This window comes from Bos javanicus, chromosome 19, assembly GCF_032452875.1.
Source record: "Bos javanicus breed banteng chromosome 19, ARS-OSU_banteng_1.0, whole genome shotgun sequence".
Classification (NCBI taxonomy): domain Eukaryota; kingdom Metazoa; phylum Chordata; class Mammalia; order Artiodactyla; family Bovidae; genus Bos; species Bos javanicus.
In genome coordinates this window covers 15,763,545-15,784,594 of record NC_083886.1, presented here as the reverse complement: position 1 = coordinate 15,784,594, position 21,050 = coordinate 15,763,545, and the positions used below count along the sequence as shown (strand labels likewise).

At 46.2% G+C, this 21,050-nt stretch overlaps 2 protein-coding genes across 2 annotated transcripts; both read right to left on the bottom strand.

Moving 5' to 3' along the window:
- Positions 1-977: 977 nt before the first annotated feature.
- LOC133231782 (C-C motif chemokine 14-like) lies at positions 978-5,300 on the bottom strand. Its single transcript, XM_061390343.1, has 3 exons — positions 5,081-5,300; positions 1,675-1,789; positions 978-1,197 (listed from the first exon to the last, which is right to left on the bottom strand). Exons 1-3 carry the CDS (start codon positions 5,163-5,165, stop codon positions 1,113-1,115), a joined length of 285 nt encoding a protein of 94 aa, XP_061246327.1. The 5' UTR covers positions 5,166-5,300; the 3' UTR covers positions 978-1,112.
- Positions 5,301-15,617: 10,317 nt separating this feature from the next.
- LOC133231777 (C-C motif chemokine 23-like) lies at positions 15,618-20,823 on the bottom strand. The gene is made up of 4 exons (XM_061390338.1): positions 20,393-20,823; positions 17,627-17,701; positions 16,673-16,784; positions 15,618-16,257 (listed from the first exon to the last, which is right to left on the bottom strand). The coding sequence occupies exons 1-4, from the start codon at positions 20,448-20,450 to the stop codon at positions 16,062-16,064; spliced, it is 441 nt and encodes a 146-aa protein (XP_061246322.1). The 5' UTR covers positions 20,451-20,823; the 3' UTR covers positions 15,618-16,061.
- Positions 20,824-21,050: the final 227 nt, after the last annotated feature.

Genomic DNA, 21,050 nt, shown 5'->3' with positions numbered 1-21,050 from the left:
CACCCATCCACCATCCATTCATCCACCGATCTATGCATTCATCCATCCACCCATTCATCCACCATCCACTATCCATCCATCCATCCACCCATCTATCCATCCATCCATTTATGCATCCATCCACTCATTCATCCACCATCCATCCATCCACCCACTGATCTATTCATCCATTTATCCACCCACCCATCTATGCATCAATCCATCCACCCATCCATCTATGTACCATCCATTCATTCATCTATGCACCATCCATTCATTCATCTATGCATTCATCCATCCACCCGTTCATCCACCATCCACTATCCATCCATCTATGCATGCATGCATGCATCCATCCATCTACCCACCCACCCACCCATCCACCCACCCATCCATCCATTTCCTGAGCACCTGATGTGGGCCAGACTTTTTGCTATGCCTTGTGAAGTACACAAAAATGAATAAAACAATATAGTGCAACCTGATGTGTGTATGTGGATGGCGAAGAATTGGATAAAATTTGTCCATCAATCATTCCTATCTTAGCCAGCAGGGGACAAAGGCCTTGGGACCACCACAGAAAAAGACTATGGAACTTAACTGTTACAGAGAGGCCTTTATGAAGATTTAGCTGCAAAATCAAGCTTTCCTTGTGAAGCTTAAATAAATGAATGCACATAGACTGCTTTAGCAGAGTGCTTGGACTATGGAGGTGCTACAAAAATAGTATCTGTTTTTATTGTGGTCATTACTGTCTCAAGGTAGCCTTTATACAGCGTGTCTTCCTCACTTCCTGTTCAGTTTCTCTCTACCTCCATGGCAGACCTGACCCTTTTTTTTTTTTTTTGCACCAGGCTCTGGCCAAACTTCTGCAGAGTGAAGCATGAGGCTGAGGGTGGCACCCTGAGCTGCCTTGCCAGAGCAGGCATGGCTGGGCTCACCAGTGTCCTCAAGTCCGCAGCGAGCGGGGAAATTTAGTAGAAATGCATGAGGGCAGGGAAGGGCCTGACTGGTCTTTAATTCAAGTCAGGGCATCTCCCAGGAGGCGGCTGGGGCTGAGCTGGGAGGAGGGGAGTGGGGTTCAACCCCCTCTCTTTAAATCCCGAGCTGTGTCCTTCTCCATTACTTCTGGGTCACTCCTCCAGTTCCTTGATATAGTCCTGGACCCAGCCATCACGGGGGTTGGCACAGATGTAATGGCCCTTCTTGGTGATGAAGCTGTGGAACAAGAGGGGAGAAGGATGACCAACCAAGGCTCCGGGAGCCAGGAAGCGAGAGCCAGTCCTTCCTTCTTCACAGATTCCTCATTCCACCCAGACCGGTTCCCCTTCCTTAGTTAGAGGCAGCCCAGGGCCAGTGTATTTTCGGAGATACACCCTCCAGCCCCTCAGGGCTGCTTAGACCCGTCCAGTCTCCATGCCCAACCCAGGAGGTGTCCCTTGCCTCTCCTTCCTCTCCCCACCACATCCTCATCCATGGGCCCAGCTTCCTCCTGGACCCAGCAGGGCCCCCCTGACGGCCTCTGAGCCCCAAGTCTGCTTCTCCCTACCCCACCCCATGCTGCTTCTCTCTGTGGACATGCCTGAGAGCACTTTGGGGAGCACCCATCCTGCGTTCTCCCCCCTGCCCTTCCCCACCGTGCTCCCAGCCCTACGGGCCCTCCATCCCCCAGGGTGGTGTGTGGGTTTCACCTACATGATTCCAGGCTTGGGGCATTGGCTGCTGGTCTCATAATAGCTTGAAACGCGCTGCCGGGGGACTGGCCGGCTCACGTAGGTGAGGCAGCACTCGGCGGGGTGGTAAGGTCCTCCTAAGGAGAAAGAGGGGAGCAAGCTGAGATCAGGGTGCTCGTTAGAGATACAGGGTGCTGACTGCCTCTGGAACCCTAGGGGGTGCAGGAGGAAAGGAAGGAGAGCACCCCAGAATTCAGAGAGAGGGCTGTAGAGAAAGCTCAGTCCCCTGGCCTCCCTCTCAGGCTAATCCCCGGGCTCCTTTTTCTCTCCTCCTTCATCACCGATCACCCTGCCTCCCTTTCTCTCACCCCTGTGGAGTCCTTTACCAAAGTCACCTCATGGACTGTAGCCCGCCAGACTCCCCTGTCCAAGGAATCCTCCAGGCCAGAATACTGGAGTGGGTTTCCCATTCCCTTCTCCACGGGATCTTCCCTGACCCAGGGATCAAACCCAGGTCTCCTGCATCGCAGGCAGATTCTTTACCATCTGAGCCACCAGGGAAGCTATGTTGTCATGAGCCCCCCTGCTCTAAACCGGGCAGCTCCCTGACCCCACATTGACAAAAATACCCATCCTATAGCATCCTAACCAACCACCTAACACCACCCTTCTAGCAAGAAGTTTCTTTGTCTTGAGGCTATAAAAATTGGCTACCAGCCCACAAAAGGCACTGTCCCTGTCTTGAGCCAGCCCACTGGCCTAACAGCATCTCCTGCTCTAGTAAACTCTCTTCTCCTCTCATTCTGCCTCATGTCTCGAAATTCTTTTCCAACCTGCGCATAGACCACGACAATTGCCACCTCACCCCCAAAGGACTGGCTGATGACTTTGAACTCTGGATGGAAGAGCAGCAAAGTCCAGATCTCAGCGAGCACACAACCCTGGGGAGAAGGGATATTAGGGGGGAAAAGTCCCAATAGGATTGGGGATGCAGATCCTGTCCCTCCCAGTGCCCCCATCCTGCCTGATCCCCACTGAACCCACGCCCTGCCAAGAGGGCAGAATGCCCACACCAAGACCCACGGACAATGACCAGGGAGCTAGGACTACCAGATCTAACCCCATCCAGCCTCTGTTGGCTTTGCACCATCACCCCCATGTCTGCTCATCTGTGAACAAGGCGGTTAACTGCCTTGGCGGCTGACTGCATTTTACACACAGCTTCCTGGAGGCGCAGAGGCACTTGGGAGCTGAGTTACGGGTGTAAGACCCCATCTGCCATTTTTTCCGTTTTACATTTTGGGCCTCCTGTGTAAGATTTTGCTGGAAGAAAAATTTTCCTGATCTAAAACACTTAAAAAAAATCACCGTATTTTTCAGTTATTTTTTGATTCCAAAATTTCATGGCTCTTGTAGGAGGTGCTCTTGGTGACAACAAAGTCACACCAAGATTGAATTACAGGGGCAGCAGGGGAGGGGTTTCAGATCAAGGGCCTTGCAGTTAGGGGGTGCAGTGATTGGGGCCGTCACGTTATGTGACCAACCTGGACAGAAATATGGGTGTGCACAGCGATGGCCTCGGCATCACCGAGGTGCTTGGGTGGCAAGGGAAGGGCTGGTGGTCTTATGCAGCGCCATCTCCAGCAGCACTCTCACCCCCTGAAGAGTGGAGTAAGGGACCCCCTGGTCCCTGAGAACCACTGTCACTGCATCCTCTGAGCTGCCCAGTGACTCCTCAGATAAGCAAAGCAAACTGTCCCCATTCCACCCAGTCTAGTCTAGCTCCATTTCAACAGCCTTCTATGTTTCCCTTCAGTTTCTAAAAAGGAAACGAGGTAAAATTGCAGAGTGAGGAATAGCTTGGGTTGCCTGTAAAGGCAGCTCTTCTGAAGAAACAAGCTGAAAAATGGTGGCCTAGGAGCTCCCCCATCCCAACTGTTCCTTTCCCCCAAGTACATACCCAAGTGATGCTGCACTCATGGGGTAGGGAGACCCTGGAAGCAGCCTGGACCCAAATCTCAGGGGGTAAAGGGACAAAGTGACCTTGAGGGTCCCATACACGTCTTCCCAGTCTCCTGGGGGATAACGAGCCCAAATGGGATGGGCCTGTCTTTAGTTTAATGGCAAAGAGAGAGGAATGGAGGGAGTGAAGAGATAACCTGGCCTCACTGCATGGCGTTGGCAGGGAGGGGACTGGTCCTGGGCTATGTGAGGATGAAACCAGTTTAAGAGGACATCAGACACAGTGGAATACTACTCAGCCGTAAAAAGAATGAAATACTGCCATTTGCAGCCACCTGGTTGGACTTGGAGGGCATTATGCTAAGTGATTCCCTGATAGTTCGGTTGGTAAAGAATCCGCCTGCAATGCAGGAGACCCCGGTTCGATTCCTGGGCCTGGAAGATCCACTGGAGAAGGGATAGGCTACCCACTCCAGTATTCTTGGGCTTCCCTTGTGGCTCAGCTGGTAAAGAATCTGCCCGCAATGCGGGAGAATTGGGTTTGATCCCTGGATTGGGAAGATCCCCTGTAGAAGGGAAAGGCTACCCATTCTGGCCTGGAGAATTCCACGGACTATATCCATGGGGTTGCAAAGAGTAGGACACGACTGAGTGACTTTCACAGCAACAGAGCCTGCTAAGTGAAATAAGTCAGACAGAGAAAAATAAACACAGTATCATATCCTTATACACAGAATCTAAAAAACACAACAAACAAATGAATAGAACAGAAAAGAAAAGATTCACAGATATACAGAACAATAGTGTTTACCAGTAGGGAGAAGGAAGTGGGGAGGGGCAAAGTTGGGCTAGGGGATTAAGAGGTACAAACAATTAAGTATAAAATAAGCTACAAGGATACATTATACAACACAGGGAATACAGTCAATATTTTATAACTATAAATTGAATATGATCTTTAAAAATTATGAATCACTATATTAGACACCTTAGGTAATATAACCTTGTGTATGCATGCGTGCTAAGTTACTTCAGTCGTGTCCGACTCTTTGTGACCCTATGGACTGCAGCCCACTAGACTCCTCTGTCCATGGGACTATGTTGTTGTTATTTAGTCGCTAAATAGTATCTGACACTTTGCGACCCCTGGATTGTAACCGGCCACCCCTGGATTGTAACCGGCCAGGTTCCTCTGTCCGTGGGATTCTCCAGGTAAGAACACTGGAGTGGGTTGCTGTATCTTCCTCTAGGGGGTCTCCCCGATCCAGGGATTAAACCCGCATCTCCTGCTTGGCAGGAGGATTCTTTACCACTGAGCCACCTGGGGAGCCCACAGCAACTACACTTCAGTAATAAAGAAAAGAAGACACTAGACCCCCTTCTGGAGCCCCTTTCTCTTCGCATCCCAGCACCCCGGCTCCTGCTTGCTATCCCACAGGGACCAGGTTGGAAGGTGTTGTACTCACTTGAAGACGATCCGTTCTTGGACCCAAGGGCCACAGTGATGCTGAGGAGGAGGAGGAAGGAGACGGCTGCCATGGAGACCTTCATCCTCCCGTGGAGGAGCAGCTGCAGGAGGAGAGGCAGCTTGGTAGGGGCTTCAGAGGCTTCCTGGGCTTCGGAAGTTTTGAGAAATGCTCATCTAGACAAAATTTTTTTTTTTTTTCCAGTAAGGGAACTAGGATTTCAAAGGGAAGTAGGAAGTAGTAGATCCCTCAGCGATTTCACATCCTGCACATGTGTTGAGGGTGGAGTGAAGGAAGCCTGGAGAGCCAAGATTTCAGAGAGGAAATTGACCTCCACCCTAGTGGGAATATGTTTAACCCTTTTCTATTGCCAGATTTTAGATATGATATTTTATTTTTTATCCCATGCTCAGTCGCACAGTCGTATCTGACTCTTTGTGAGCCCATGGACTGTAGCCCACCAGGCTCTTCTGTCCATGGGTTTCTCCAGGCAAGAATACTGGAGTGGGTTGCCATGTCCTACTCCAGGGGCTCTTCCTGACCCAGGGATCGAACCCACGTCTCCTGCATCTCCTGCATTGGCAGGTGGATTCTTTACCACTGAGCAACTTGGGAAGCCCTGTTTAACCCTCTGACGTACGCCTTTCCTTAGTCATAGAAAGACCATGAGCCCCATGGGGAGGGAAGACTGGCTCAGCCTTAGTTCAAGATCTCAAGGCTGGGATGTGTCCCGTACTTAGTTCTGGTACCAGGCCCCAGAGCAAGGCTGTATGGGGGCCAGAGGTCAGAGAGGATTTGGGGTAACAGGATAGGGTCTCCAGTCTTGGAAATCCTCACTTAAGCTCTTCAGCAGAACCTTTGGCTCCCAACCTCATCCTCACTCCTTCACTGTCCCCTGGGGGTGAAGAAGTGCCATGGTGCTCACTAGATAATTTATTTAACAAGCTTTATACTTTAATATGGCGCTTCCCAGGTGGTGCTAGTGGTAAAGAACCTGCTTGCCAATACAGGAGACATAAAAGACGTGGGTTTGATCCCTGGATCAGGAACATCCCCTGGAGGAGGGTATGGCAACCCGCTCCAGTATTCTTGCCTGGAGAATCCCATGGACAGATGATACAGTCCATAGGGTTGCAAAGAGTTGGACATGACTGAAGCAACCTAGGGTGCACACACACACACACTTTAATACACACTAGATGTTGTCCCAAATGCTTCATGAATATCAGGCATTTTAAGGCTTAAATTATATTAGCTTATATTATATTAGCAGTTGAGGAAACTGAGGCACAAAAAGCATCCATAACTTGCCCAAGCTCTGACAGTTGATAAGTGGAATCAGGCTTCAAATTCTGATTGGGTAGTCTGGTTCCCAAGTCTATGTTCTTTTTTTAAAAAAATATTTATCTAATTATTTGGCTGTACTGAGTCTTAGTTGTAGCGTGCAGGATCTTCGATCTTCATAGTGGCACATGAGATATTTAGCTGTGGCATGAGGAATTTTCAACTGTGGCATGTGGGACCTAGCTTCCTGACAAAGGGATGGAACCTAGGCCCCCTGCATTAAGAGCCACTTAATGGAGTCTTAGCCACTGGACAACCAGGGAAGTCTTCCAAGTCTGTGTTCTTAACCACTATGCTATGGGGAAGAACCATGGGAGTCCCAATCAAGCAGTCTCTAAAATCGTCCTGCTTGCTTTGGCTTCTCTATAAAACCTTTGGTCTGAGACATTTCTAAGTTCAGGGAGTAGATCTCTTTGGGACCGTCTCCTGGTTTCTCACTTTGTGACAGAGAAGCTTAATGGGAACCTAGAAGATGCCTTATTTGGGGTTTAGTTCAGTTCAGTCGCTCAGTCGTGTCTGACTCTTTGCAACCCCATGGACTGCAGCACACCAGGTTTCCCTGTCCATCACCAACTCCTGGAGCCTGCTAAAACTCATGTCCATCGAGTTGGTGATGCCATCCAACCATCTCATCCTCTGTCGTCCCCTTCTCCTCCTGCCTTCAATCTTTCCCAGCATCAGGGTCTTTTCCAACGAGTCAGTTCTTCACTTCAGGTGGCCGTAAGTATTAGAGTTTCAGCTTCAACATCAGTCCTTCCAGTGAATATTCAGGACTGATTTCCTTTAGGATGGACTGGTTGGATCTCTTTGCAGTCCAAGGGACTCTAGCAGGCAGCTAGCAGGTTTCCTGGACTAGCAGTGGCCTGGAGCTCAGTGCTGGAAACTGTTCTGAAGCTGCATCCGTGGATCACGTGACTGATGTGCTTTCTGTGAAGGGGCAGCTTGGTGCTACGTACTTGCTGTCCTTAGATCTGTCTACATGGGCCATTTACAGAGGAGGAGTTGGGACTCAGGAAGGGCAGAGACTCGCTCACATTCATGAAGTGATTTGGATGCAGGACCAATCCACTCTTCCTTCTCTCAGTCCAATGGCCTTGACCACGCTCTTCCAGTGGGGGTCCTTGCCCCATTCTTTCTGCTTTTGTGGTTAGAAGGCTGTTTCCATCTTCTCTCCTCCACTCATCGAGGCAGGGCAAGCCTAGCAGATAGCAAATGATCTGTAAGTATATGTTTTATTTATTTACTTCAAAAATATTTATTTGGCTGCATTGGGTCTTAGTTGCAGCATGCAGAACCTTCCTTGCAGCATATGGACTCTTTAGCTGTGGTTTGTGGGCTCAGTTGCTCTGCAGAATCTTATCCAACCAAGGATCAAACCTGTATCCCCTGCATTGCAGGGTAGATTCTTAACCACTGGACCATTGAGGAAATTCCTGTAAGTATATGTTTCAGAAGAAGGATGAATTGAGCTGGTCTAAGTATGTATATCTCACAGGAAATAGCTGAATTCTCATGCTTGGGTGCCAAGGCTGTCATTTATTCGAAATTTTCTGTATTGTTGTCTATAATAACACTGTTTAAATGCCTCGAGTCAAGTGATAGAAATTGTCGCCAGCAACAATATAAGGAAACAAGCTGTTTCTGGGAAGAATGTTTAGTTGGGACAAAATAATGACATTCTTTTTGTTTTTGTGGAGACTAGCCTACCTGCCAAGTTGTTGCTTCGATCTTTAGAGGAAAGTCTTTATTTTTTTTCAAGCAATTATTGAGTTCCTACCTACATTAGCCTGGATATGCTCACTGCTATAATAAACAACCCATAAATCTCAGGGGAGTCATTAAATGAAGGTTTATTTCTTGCTTATGTCACAGTCTGCTGTGGGTCAGCAGTGGGGTGTATGTGTATGTGTGTGTGTGCTGGGCAAAGCTTTTTCATGCATCCATTTTTTTAATCAATAAAATTTAATTTTAATACTTTTACATGATTTAATAAATGACAGCTATTTTTATTTAATAGTTACAAATCCATTGAACACTCTGGAATGTATGGAATCAGAGAGCAAGGTCAAGAAAAATGGCTGGGGTGTGATGGGGAGGGAGGTGAGAGGGGGTTCAGGATGGGGAACATATGTACATTCATGGCTGATTCATGTCAATGTACGGCAAAAACCACTACAATATTGTAAAATAATTAGCCTCCAATTAAAATCAATAAATAAATTAAAAAAAAGAAAAATGGCTGAACAGTAAAAATTAAGAGTAAGCAGAATTTTAATTTGTAATTTACTTAGAAAACACTCATTTTCTTTGCCTTTTAATTTTTGAGAGGTTTTGGCCTCTTCTTTCTGCAATTCTTTTCCCTCTTGATGATGTTTTTCACATCTTCTATCTTGTGAAGATTTTCAAAAAAGGAGCCTCCAAGTTTGCTGCCAATGAGGAGAAGCAGAGGGGGATAGGCAGATTTTCATGGCCCATTTCTGGAAATAGCATAAATTACTTTCACTTACACTCCAGGGCCAGAATGAAGTCACCTGACTCCAACTTAAAGGCAGAGGTAAGAAAAATATAGGTCATCTATGTGCCCAGTGGGAAGAGAGAATGGGTTTAGTGACCACATCCCTTCTTTGTCATAATATTATGGACTCAGCCTGGAAGTGACCCTGACCTCATAGCTTGAAGAGGGAACTCAAAAAAGTAAATGAAAATTACAAAACAATGGGGTGAATGGACTTTGATGGCAACATAATCAGAGACCTCAAAGGTTCTTCTGTGGCCCACTGGTGAGTATGCAGGAGTGCCTTTTAAAAAGTTTTTCAAATCAACACATTTGCATTGATTTTAAAAAATTGAATAATACTGAAAGGGTGGGTGGGACCCTTATATTAAAGGTTTACTTCTTTGCTACATCACTTGTATGTGACAAATACAGACCCCACCGTCCATAATCAAGTGGGCCCTCTGCCCCAGCCCTGGTCCATGTCAAGAAAAAAGGGTATGAGCTACGTTACTTAAAAAATCTTGTCTATGGTTCTAAAAGTGAAATAGTAAATGTATGGATTTTTTTTTTTTACAACTTTAAAGCACATATTTTTCTAGCTATTTTGCATTTGTAAGATTTTTATTTTTATTTTTTCCCCCACACCACATGGTAAGTAGGATCTTAGTTCCCTCTCCAGGGATGGAAACCATGCCTCCTGCATTGGGAGCATGGAATCTTAACCACGGGACCACTAGGGTAGTCCCAAGATTTTTACTTTTAAAAATTCAAAAATTGGTTGGCAGACTTACTGAGCCACATTTCAACTTTTTCCAGGGCTTCCCTGGTGGCTCACCAATAAAGAATCTGCCTGCCAATGCAAGAGTTCGGGTTCGGTCCTTGGGTCCAGGAGATCCCTCGGAGAAGAAAATGGCAACGGACTCCAGGATTCTTGCCTGAAGAATCCCAGGGACAGAGGAGCCTGGTGGACTCCAGTCCATGGGGTCGCAAAGAGTCAGACACGACTGAGTGACTAAGCACAGCACAGCACAGTCACTCAATCATTGCCAGCTTGAGTGATGATAAATATCTGTTTCAGAATTCTAGGGAAAGGGAGAGGGGTGTTCTGACTGGGACAGTGAGGGAAGATTTTATGGTAGCATCTAAATGGATTGAGTTTTGCTGGGAGGGTTGAGAGCAAGGGACATTTCTGGCGGAGTCACCACAGAGAGCAAGGAGACAATAGAGAACATGTTGTTTTTGAGGAACTGTGAAAAGAGAGTATCATGTAACTGACTTTACATAACATTGCATCGTCTCCTCAAAGAGCTCAGAGAACAGCTGTGATTGACCAGGTGCTTGGTCAGGAAGGAAAGTCTCATGTCACCCCTCATTTCTTTTCAGCTGCCATTGTTGTGAGGCACCTGGCACAGCCCAAGTGGTTTGCGCTCACATTTCACTCTACTCAGTTGGCAAGTCAAAACCACACACATTGCCCTTAGGGCTAGCATTGCTTTACTCCAATAGTTCTTTGAGATCTTCAAGACTCTGAAACAAAATCTCAAGAGTATCAAAGAAAAGGGGGGAAGCAGGACCCTCTGGGGTCTTGTCCCCCATATCCTCTGCTTTAGCTCTTCTCTGAAGTACCTAGATAATACATTTATATACATTAATACATTTACCTAGATAATACATAATAATCACATACCTAGATATACATTTCCTGAGTTGTTTTACAGATGTGGAAACTCCTCATCAGATGGAAGATGTTACCTACTGGATGACCAGGAGCTCATAGCCCCAGGCCTCCTGAAGCCTCAATTCAGTCGCTCAGTGGTGTCCTCCTCTTTGCGACCCCATGGACTGCAGCACGCCAGGCTTCCCTGTCCATCACCAACTCCCAGAGCCTACTCAAACTCATATCCATCAAGTCAGTGATGCCATCCAACCATCTCATCCTCTGTCGTCCCCTTCTCCTCCTGTCTTCAATCTTTTCTAGCATCAGGGTCTTTTCCAGTGAGTCAGCTCTTCGCATCAGGTGGCCAAAGTATTGGAGTTTCAGCTTCAGCATCAGTCCTTCCAATAAATATTCAGGACTGATTTCCTTTAGGATTGACTGGTTGGATCTCCTTGCAGTCCAAGAGACTCTCAAGAGTCTTCTCCAACACCATAGCTCAAAAGCCTAAGGACTTTTGAAGCCTAAGTCAGGTAAAGTTAACCCTTGTGACACCACCCTGTGCTCTCATCATCAGCCAATCAGAGAATTGTGCACAATTGTGCACAATCACATACCCTGCAACCCTCCCCACCCTCACCTGATTTTTTAAAATGCTTTGCAGAAAACCTCTGGGGAGCTCGAAACTTTTTAGGGCATGAATCAGCTTGTCTCTTTGCATGGCCTTGCAATAAATCTTTCTCTGCTAAAACAACACAACAAAACAGAAAACAAACAAACAAACAAAAAACCAAAAAAACACTCGACGGGGAAGTCAAAAGCTTCTGTGGACACCCCAAGTAATGAGAGCAATAGGAAAGATCATACAGGGCTCAAAATACAGGCCAGAACCCTTAGCATCTGTGTTGCCTCTTTTGCTTCCCCCAACTCCATAGAAATGACAGAATAAGTGGGAAAATAAAAACCACACTAAAAATAAATTCCGCTTTTCACAAAGATGGTGCCAAAGGCGAAGAAGGAAGCCCCTGCCCCTTCCAAAGCCTAAGCCAGAGCAAAGGCTCTGAAGGCCAAAGCAGCAGTGTTGAAAGGCGCCCACAGCCACAAAAACTGTGGCTAAGGTTCACAAAAAAAGGCGGCCCGAAACACTGCAGCTCAGGAGGCAGCCCGAATACCCTTGGGAGACTGCCCCTAGGAGAAATGAATTCGACCACTATGACGTCATCAAATTCTCCCTCGATCTGAGTCAGCCAAGAAGAAAAGAGAAGACCAAAACACACTGGTATTCACTGTGGCTGTCAAGGCAACAAGCATCAGATTAATCAGGCTGGGAAGAAGCTCGATGACATTGAGGGGGCTGAGGTCAACACCCTGATCAGGCCTGATGGACAGAAGAAAGCTGGCTCCTCACTAGGATGTTTTGGCTGTTGCCAACAAAATTGGGATCATCTAAACCAAGTCCAGCTGGCTAATTCCAAATATAAAAGTTTTCACTATTAAAAACAAACAAACAAACTCATAGTAACAGTAAAGGATCAGAAAAGATGACAGAAAGCTAACCATAAGGTGAGAAATTTCTGTTCTATATAAAGGACCTTTGTCAATTTGATGGCAACACACAAAGTGGCTGAAAAACGTATATCCTTACATAGGTGATGGAGAAGGTCATCGAGAAAACGTGTTTCCAACAGGACCCCGGGGAAGCCAAAGATCAGTTGGGAGGTGTTGGGAGAAGAATCTTGGGCCCAAAAAACAAGTAAGGACCTTGCCAGTCTCCACTTTTGGACAGTCAGGGGTTTGACCCAGGACGAAGCTGCAAGTACAGTTCTCTAAATAAAGAAGGGTATCTGCTGTGGGAGTCCAGAGGGGACCATGGGCCAGAGAGAGAGTTGGGCATCAGTTATTTCTATTTGGCAGCCCACTCCAGTGTTCTTGCCTGGAGAATCCCAGGGATGGGGGAGCCTGGTGGGCTGCTGTCTGTGGGGTTGCACAGAGTCGGACACGACTGAAGCGACTTGGCAGTAGCAGCAGTATTTCTATTACCTCCTTCCAACTGGCTGACCCATTCCTCTGTGTCATTTAGTCTACTGTTGATTCCTTCTAGTGTATTTTTTACTTTATTGGTTACATCTGTCATCTCTTTGGGGGTTTTCTTTTTTACTTTCTAACTCTTTGTTAAAGACTTCTCACTTCTCGCTCTGTGCATCCATTCTTCTCCCAAGTTCTTTAATCACTGTTATGATCACTGGGCTTCCAGGTGGTGCTAGCGCTAAAAAGAACCTACCAGCCAATGCAGGGGACTCGGGTTTGATCCCTGGGTGGGGAAGATCCCATGGAGGAGGGCATGGCAACCCACTCCAGCATTCTTGCCTGGAAAATCCGATGGACAGAGGAGCCTGGTGGTCTTCGGTCCATAGGGTAACAAAGAGTCAGACGCCCCTGAAGCAACTTAGCACACATGCATGCATGATTGCTACCCTGAACTTTTTTCTCAGGTAGATTGCCCATCTTCAGTTCACTTAGTTCTTTTTTCTTTTTTTCTCCACTTCAGCTAGTTCTTCTGAGGTTTAATCTTGTTCCTTCGTCTGGGGCATGTTCCTCTGGCATCTCATTTTGCCTAAGTTGCTGTTTATATTTTTATGCATCTGGTATGTGAGTTGTATTTCTTAACGTTGGAGAAATGGCTTTGTACAGGAGATGTCCTGTGCATTCCAGCAGTGCACACCCCTCTTGTCGTCCAAGCTGCATGCTCTGGGGACTCCCCCCATGAGGGCTGTGTGGTTCCTTTTGTTGTGGCGGGCTATGTGGGCGGTTTGATAGGCTTGGTTGACCCTGGTCTGTTTACTTACCAGGCACTTCCTTGTATAGAGGCTGTTGGCTGCTGTTAGTGGGACCTGGTCACAAAGCAGCTGACTGCGGAACTCCAGGGGCCCTGGGGCTTGTGCTGGCTCCCTGGTGTGTGGACTCAAGACTAGAAGACTCTGGGGCTGTGGCCCACCTACTGGTGGTAAAGCCAGTTCCTGGGGTTAGTGCCAGAATACTGGCAGGGAGAGCTGAGTCCTAGAGTCTGGTTGCAGGGCTCAGGGGTCCCAGAGTTGGTGTCAGATCGTTAGTGTTGGTGAGGTGGAGTGGTTTCTGACACAGTTGCGTACAAGTTCAGGTTGTCCCAAAGCTTGTGTCAGCCTACTAGTGCTCAGGACAGAGGCCCAGGTGGTCCCAAAGTAGGATCTGGCTTCTTGGTGGACAGGTTGGTTCTGTAAGCCGTGGGGTTGCCCACTGGTGGGTGGAGCTGGATTCTGGGTCTTTGGGTGGGTTGGGTCATGTCCAGAGGCAACTGTGTGCTCAGTGGGGTCTCAAGGCAGCCTGTCTACTGATGGTGAGGCTGCGCTCCTACCCAGGTAGTTGCTTGGCCTGAGGCAGGCCAGCACTGGTTCCTACAAGCTGCTGGACCAGGCAGGGCTGGATCCCAGGGCAATAAGCTAGAGGAAGGATTCCACAGTGGTGCCCACCAGCAAGGTGTCTTTGTGGCAGTGAGTTCCCAAGGACAGCTGCTGCCAGTGTCTGTCCCCAGGGTGAGCTGTAGCTGACTCCTGCCTCTCGGGGAGACCCTCAAAGATCAGCAGGTAGGTGTGATCCCAGGCTCCTATCAAATACTGCTTTTGCTGTGAGTCCTACAGGCTGCAAGACTTTGTGTGTGTTCTCTTTAAGAGTGAAGTTTCTATTCCTCCAGTTCTCTGGGACTGCCAAAATTAAGCCCTGTTGCTGCTGTTGTTTAGTCGCTCAGCTGTGTTTCTTTGCGAGCCTGTGGACTGCAGCACGCCAGGCTTCCTTGGGCTTCCCTATCTACAGGAGTTTGCTCAAACTCATGTCCATTGAGTCAGTGATGCCATCCAACCATCTCAACCATCTCTGTCGCCCCCTTCTCCTCCTGCCGTCAATCTTTCCCAGTATAAGCCCTGCTGGCCTTCAAAGTCAAATACTCTGGGGGCTTATCTTCCCAGGGCAGGGCCCCTGGGTTGGGGAGCCTGAAGTGAAGCTCAGACATCTCACTCTTGTGGGAGAACCTCTGCAATGTAAGCATTCTCCAGTCTGTGGGCCACCCATGAGGATGAATGTGGGTGTGTGCTCAGTCGTGTCCAACTCTTTTCGGCTCCATGGACTGTAGCCTGCCAGACTCCTCTGTCCGTGGAATTCTTCAGGCAAGAATATTGGAGTGGTTTTCCATTTCCTCCTCCAGAGGATCTTCCCGACCCAGGGATTGAACCTGAGTCTCTTGCTTCTCCTGCATGGGCAGGTGGATTCCTTCCCACTAGCGCCATCTGGGAAACCCACCAGGGAATATGGGACTTGGCCTATCATGAGTCTGCTCCACCCCCAGCACCGTATTATTGTGATTCCTCTTTAAACATCTTTAGTTGTAAAAGATATTTTCTTGTTGGTAGGTTCTGTTTGTGTTTCTTTTTTTCCATTGATAGTTGTTCTACAAGTATTGGGTTGGCCAAAATAATTCATTTTGATTTTTCCATACCATCTTATAGAAAACCCAAAAAAACTTTTTAGCCAAGTTGTGATTTTGGTGTGTTCATGAGAGGAGGTGAGTTCAGGGCCTTTATACTCTGCCAACTTGGCCTGGAAAAAAATCTTAAACTTTTTTTGAATTAAAAAAAAAATGTTGTTGTTTAGAATTCAGTCCTTTATTTCTGAATTTTATGTGAGAGTTGATTAAGATTTACTAATTATAAATAGAAATGTATATGCTTTAATAGATATGAATCTAAAATTGATATTAACTGTAGTTTTAAGTGTTTTCCTAATGTCCTTTAACTTCAGAGAAGATATCTTTTAGGAACTTATATCTGGTAAGAAAAAAAAAATCCAAAGAGTAGCATTAAGGCAGAAGGATGAATATAGGCCTTTCAATGTCATATTGGAGCACTTTCTGAAGGACTCACCCAGGATTCCTTAATCTGTATGGGAAATGTACATTTGATTGACTGTCTATATACGTTGACCAACACCCAGAATTTATGAAATTGCTTGTTGACTGAGACTGATTTGTAATTTTATTGTTAAGCACAGATCCAAAGTCTTGCTGTCTAGTACAAAAGATAGTCCCCAAAGTTACAGATTTATTGCCCTCTAGGATTTGAATTTGTTTTTCTCTAACAAACATTTCAGAATGCCATCTCCAATAACTATATCAACTTCTGTTCCTCAGATGATCTTTGAATCGGTTTAGTGATTAATGGGTTAAATACACATACTAAGTCTGTATTTGAATGCCATGTTTTTAGCTTAAAAAAGTTTACACTGTGATATCTTGTTCAGACCCTCCCCCCCAAAAAAAGCCCCACGAATCCAAAGTTCAGCAATTCCTACACAATCTTTTCCCTCTAAAAGTTTGAGTGAAGTCAAATTGGATACTCTTGATGAATGTGTTGTGCTTGTAATTAGAACAGAACAGTAACTGTTGCTTTTTAAAAAGTAATTCAGGCCACGGCCCTCCAATGAGGACGGTGAGGCAAGAGAGACGGAGAAGAGGGGGCCCGGTCCAGGCGCTTCCGCTCAACCAATAGCGATCTCAGGTCCTCGACGGCTGACCCCAGCCTCAGCTCCGACTTGCATTTCTGAACTCCCTCATTGTTAGGATCAGCACAGACACTCTGCCCCTTCTTGGTGATGAAGCTGGGAAGAAGGTGGGGGGAAAGATTACAAACAGCAGAGGGTTCAGCAAATATGGGTGGGGACCCTATTCTCCCTGCGCCTTGGGCCCCCGACAGCCCAGCCAGTTCTTCCTTTCTCTGTTGCAGGAATTTAGAGCAGCTTCTCTCTGAGACTCTCCCTCAGGCTGAGACGCCCTCAGCGACTCAGAGTTTTCTTGTGAAGCCTCCCTCCGGCTCTCACCTTCCTTCCCTAGCTTCCCTTTTCACCTGGAGCATCTCATACCTGGTGCCCTGAAGGATCCTACTGAGGACACATGCTTCTGCTGACCTGGCAGGATCCAGAGGGTGGGACTTTCCTGGACATCCGTTCCTCAGGTGCCACCCCTTCCCCTCTCCACTCTGCCCCCAGCCACGGCCAGTGAGCTTGGCATACTTACATGACAGCTGGCCGGGAGCACGCACTGCTCGTCTCTATATAATTTTCCATGAATACACATCGGATGTTTCGTGGGGTGTAAGACATGCAGCAGTCCGTGGGCCGGTAAAAACCTGCAACAAGAGAAAGCATCACTTAAGGACTGAGTGGGAGGAAAACTTGCAGAAGGAAACAGCAAGCCGCCTTTGTATTCTTGCTTGGGAAACCCCATGGGCAGAAGGGCCTGGAGGGCTACAGTCCTTGGGGTTGCAAAAGAGTTGGACCCAACTTAGCAACTAAACAAACAAAACTGATGAAAACTGCATCCTTTCTACCTTTCCTCCCACCTACTGGGAAGAGTGAGAAGGTGCAGGGCTTTAAAAAAAATTATCTTTGGCTGTGCTAGGTCTGTGTTGCTGCACACGGACTTTCTCCAGTTACAGCGATCAGGGACTACTCTTCCTTGCAAGGAGGCATGGGGAATCTTCCCGGAGCAAGGATGGAACCCGTGTGTCCTGCATTGGCAGGCGGATTCTTAACCACTGGACCACCAGGGAAGTCCTGAAGGTTCAGGACTGGAAAGGGATGTTTGCCTTCTCTTCCAGCACTTATGGCCTCTCCTTGCCAGAGACATTTCGCTCTCCCCAGGGCTAAGCTGTGTGTCTGAGGGCATCCAGGCAGGGCCACGACAGAGCAGAATTTCTCCCAGAAGAAGGAGGGTCTGAGGCCTGCAGGAGGCATCCCAGAGCACCCTTCCCCTCTCCCCGTAGTGAGCCAACTCTTGGGACAGCCAGGTGGAATCGAGTCCATCTCTGGAAGAGGCCATCTATGGACACACAGCCCCTCCTGAACTTCCTTGGAGATGTTCACCACCCTCAGGACCCCCCTCAGGTCCTGTAAACCACGTGGATTGAAGTCTTTGAGGCAATCTGTACCTGCTAGCTGTTTTAAAATATATGCCATAACAAAACTTTACCTCCTTGAGACAATGAGTGGTAATTCTGTTCCGGACTTGAGAGTTCAAACTTCAGGTTTGACATCACGTCTTTTACTTGAGAGAAACAGTAGAGAAGGGGAGAAAAATTACTGGGAAGCAACGTCGTTTCAACACCTCCATCTGTCTCATTCCTCAACCCCATCTCCTGCTAGGGAGGCAAGGATACTGAACCATTGGCCCAGATGTGCCTCCAAGCCCATTTTCTCTATCAAGGCCCTGAGACTTTTCAGGGGACTTTTGAAAAAGTTCGAGATAGGGAACCATTCTATTGACTATGAATACAAAAAGCTAACTGCACACCCAACACGAGTAGATCAGTTGAATAGTTCCATAATGCGATCCAATGCACCATGCTCTCTACACATTTCTGGAATTCACAGGGCTCTGGAAACAGTAAACATTTCTCTATAACTGATCTGGTGACACAACATCACCCAAAGTGAAGCGAGGCTATTTACAGGCTTTATTTACTCCATTAGTGTGAATGTGTTTGCTGCAGAAATGTGACTGTGTTTGGTTAATGTGTGTGTCTCAGACTCTGCCAGGGATGTTAAGTAATGCCCAGGTATATGTTACCTTTTTAAAAATACATTCTTTTAGAATATGATAGCATGAACATAATGCAAAGTTTACAATTTAAAAAAAATACTAAAATATTTCTTCATTTGAATAAGGTCACTGTTATTTCTTGAATTCCAGCTAGCATCAAAATTAACAATCAGAAAAAAAAAATGCTTGACAAAATGTTATCCAATTGATATTAACCCCTTTTAAACTTTAAAAGAAATATATTAAACAGGCAACATTCAGATCTAAAAAGTTGAAAGTAGTAGTTTTACATCAGATCTTATAAATAAAAAAGTCTCTAATATAATCATTTGTTCACTATCTCCCTGTGATCAGAACATGGATAGGAAAGAATAATCATGTCTGAATATTCACAATTGTCATTTACAATCTTTGCAAAGATTACATGTCTACAATGCAGCAGGTCAGGCAGTTTTTCAGGTAATTTTTGTTTTCCTCAAGTTATCAAAAAGTGCAATTGTCTGAGATCAAATGTCACAAAAATCACAATCAGGAAAAGCAAAAGCTCTAGCAGGCAGACCTGAAGACAGGGGTATTCGTGGTTTGACATGAACTGGAGGTGATTTTGTACATTAAAGAGCTGTCAACCGAAGTACCAAGAGCTATAGGCAGCAATTGGGGTTTAGTCTGTAGTTGCTAATAACCAAGAGTTAGCACATACGTAATGCAAAAAACATAAACTTTACCATTTTAATCATCTCGAAAAGTTCAATAGCATTAAGTACCTTCTCATATTGCGCAACTTACCACAATCCATCCATGGAACTTTTTTCATCTTGAAAGCTGAAACTCTGTGCCCATTACACAATAGCTCCCCATTTCCCCCTTCCCTAAACCCTGGGCCACTGCTACTCTACTTTCTCTCTGAATTTGACTATTTTAAGTACTTCGTAGGAGTGGAATCATATTATCTGTCCTTTTGTGACTGGCTTATCTCATCTATCATCATGTCTTCAATGTTCGTCTATGTTGTGGAACATGTCAGAATTCCCTCACTTTTTAAGGCTGAATAATACTCTCTCTCTCTCTATATATATATATATACACACACACACATCCTGTTTTCCAATCGATTTGTTTGTCAATGGACACTTGGGTTGCTTCCTCCTTTTGGCAAGTAAAAATTAAGCTGTTATTAGCAAGGTTGTGTAGGTATCTCTTTCATGTATCTACTTTCAGTTCTTTTGGCTATATCAAGAAGAAATGGAATTTCTGGGTCATACTGCATTGCCTTTTTAAAATCTGAAAAATTCTGCATTCCAAAATGCATCTAGCCCCAAAGATTTGGATAAATGGATTGTGGACCTGTACTAGAATAATTAGGCAAGCATAACTAAAATTTAGCTCATTCTTATGTAGTTACATATGAATTATATTAAATGAGGCATGTGCCTACACTTCAATATGCTTAATATGATATGTGTGGAGCTTGCAAAACTAAGTCTTGGATGGGTGTTGTCTTCCCATTACAGCTTCCTAACTAGCTTGTAACCTAATGCCACCACGTATGGGTGTGTGATCTTGAGCAAGTTATCTAGAGTTCCTATGCCTCATCTCTTGTTTGTAAGAGGGTAATTAATAATAATAATAAGTAAATCCATATAGTTTGCTGATAGTCTACTCTACAGCATTGTCAGGAGGATCCAACATATTAATATCTACAAGACACTTAGAACAGTGCTTGCTTTCACATAGGAAATACTAGATATCTATTTGCTACATAAATAAATAAGATGATTAAGTACACTTGAGTGGGTCACTTGTCTGGCTTGTCCAATTTCTTCTCTGAAGTGAGAGTTTTATGCTAGAGGGCATATAATAGTTCTAACACTGTGAAAGTCTATACTTCTTTCTACAGATCTACGATTTTTCTACAGTTCTCTTGATCTCGTCCATAGTGTTCCTATGTCAGCAAAGAGAAAATATCAGACAATTCTGGTCATGAAAGGGAGAGAATTGTTTCCCCAGGTGGGACCAGTCAGCTGTATGCTGCTTTCCCCGGGGACCAGCGGCTGAAGGGAGAGGTCTGTACCTACTGCTGCTGCTTTTAAACGGGAGCTATATCCACGTTGGGACAAAGGTGTCCCTCTGCATCTCCTCCCTGGTCTGCAAGTTACCACCCACCTGCCCACCTGGGAGAAGGCTCACTGAACTCACCAAGTGCAGCCTGGGCAGCGAGGATGAGGAAGGGCAGGGCAGCTATGGAGGTCTTCATCTTCCTGGTGTACAGACGGTGGACCAGCCTGAGGACTCTGGGGCTCTCTCGGACTTCCCTGGATCTCTGCTCTGCCCTTGTATTTATAGAAAGAGGAGGAGTGGGAAGTCACAGGGCAGAGATCAGAACGCTTTCCTGGGTTGTATAATAGATAACACGCTATTTCTAAATAAAGGGAAGGAGGCTGAGAAGGCAACAGGAAGAAGGGGCGAAGATGACATGAGGCTTCTCCAACTGCCCACTGGACACAGGCAAAGGGAGAAGCCAGTTTATGAAGGATCCTTCCTCTAGGAGGGTCACTGAATCCTCTCATCAGAATGTTTTCCTTGGGAGTTCACCCCATTCAAGGGCACAGAGAGCCTGTTATCAGGGTGCTCTAACATGTGAGCCTGGTCATGTGACTCCTCACATAGAATCTTAACCTTTGACTCCTCTGTTTGTTTCACCTCCACATCCGATCCATTAAAAATACTGGGGTGAGTCTACTTTCAAAAATGTGTCCAGAACCTTATTGTTCCTCACCACATCCTCTTTCTCCACCTGGTCCAAGCCATTCCTGTCTCTTACCAGGATTCTTGCAAAAACCTCCTAATGTGTCTC

What these genes read in the sequence shown, in the direction of transcription:
- LOC133231777 (XM_061390338.1), bottom strand. Translation starts at nt 20,450, where the DNA reads ATGAAGACCTCCATAGCTGCCCTGCCCTTCCTCATCCTCGCTGCCCAG. An exon ending in CGCTGCCCAGGCTGCACTTG is followed by an intron (nt 17,702 to 20,392) that starts GTGAGTTCAGTG and finishes GTTTCTCTCAAG; the next exon opens with TAAAAGACGTGATGTCAAAC. An exon ending in TGCTCCCGGCCAGCTGTCAT is followed by an intron (nt 16,258 to 16,672) that starts GTAAGTATGCCA and finishes CCTTCTTCCCAG; the next exon opens with CTTCATCACCAAGAAGGGGC.
- LOC133231782 (XM_061390343.1), bottom strand. Translation starts at nt 5,165, where the DNA reads ATGAAGGTCTCCATGGCAGCCGTCTCCTTCCTCCTCCTCCTCAGCATC. An exon ending in CAAGAACGGATCGTCTTCAA is followed by an intron (nt 1,790 to 5,080) that starts GTGAGTACAACA and finishes CTTTCTCCTTAG; the next exon opens with GAGGACCTTACCACCCCGCC. An exon ending in TGCCCCAAGCCTGGAATCAT is followed by an intron (nt 1,198 to 1,674) that starts GTAGGTGAAACC and finishes CTTGTTCCACAG; the next exon opens with CTTCATCACCAAGAAGGGCC.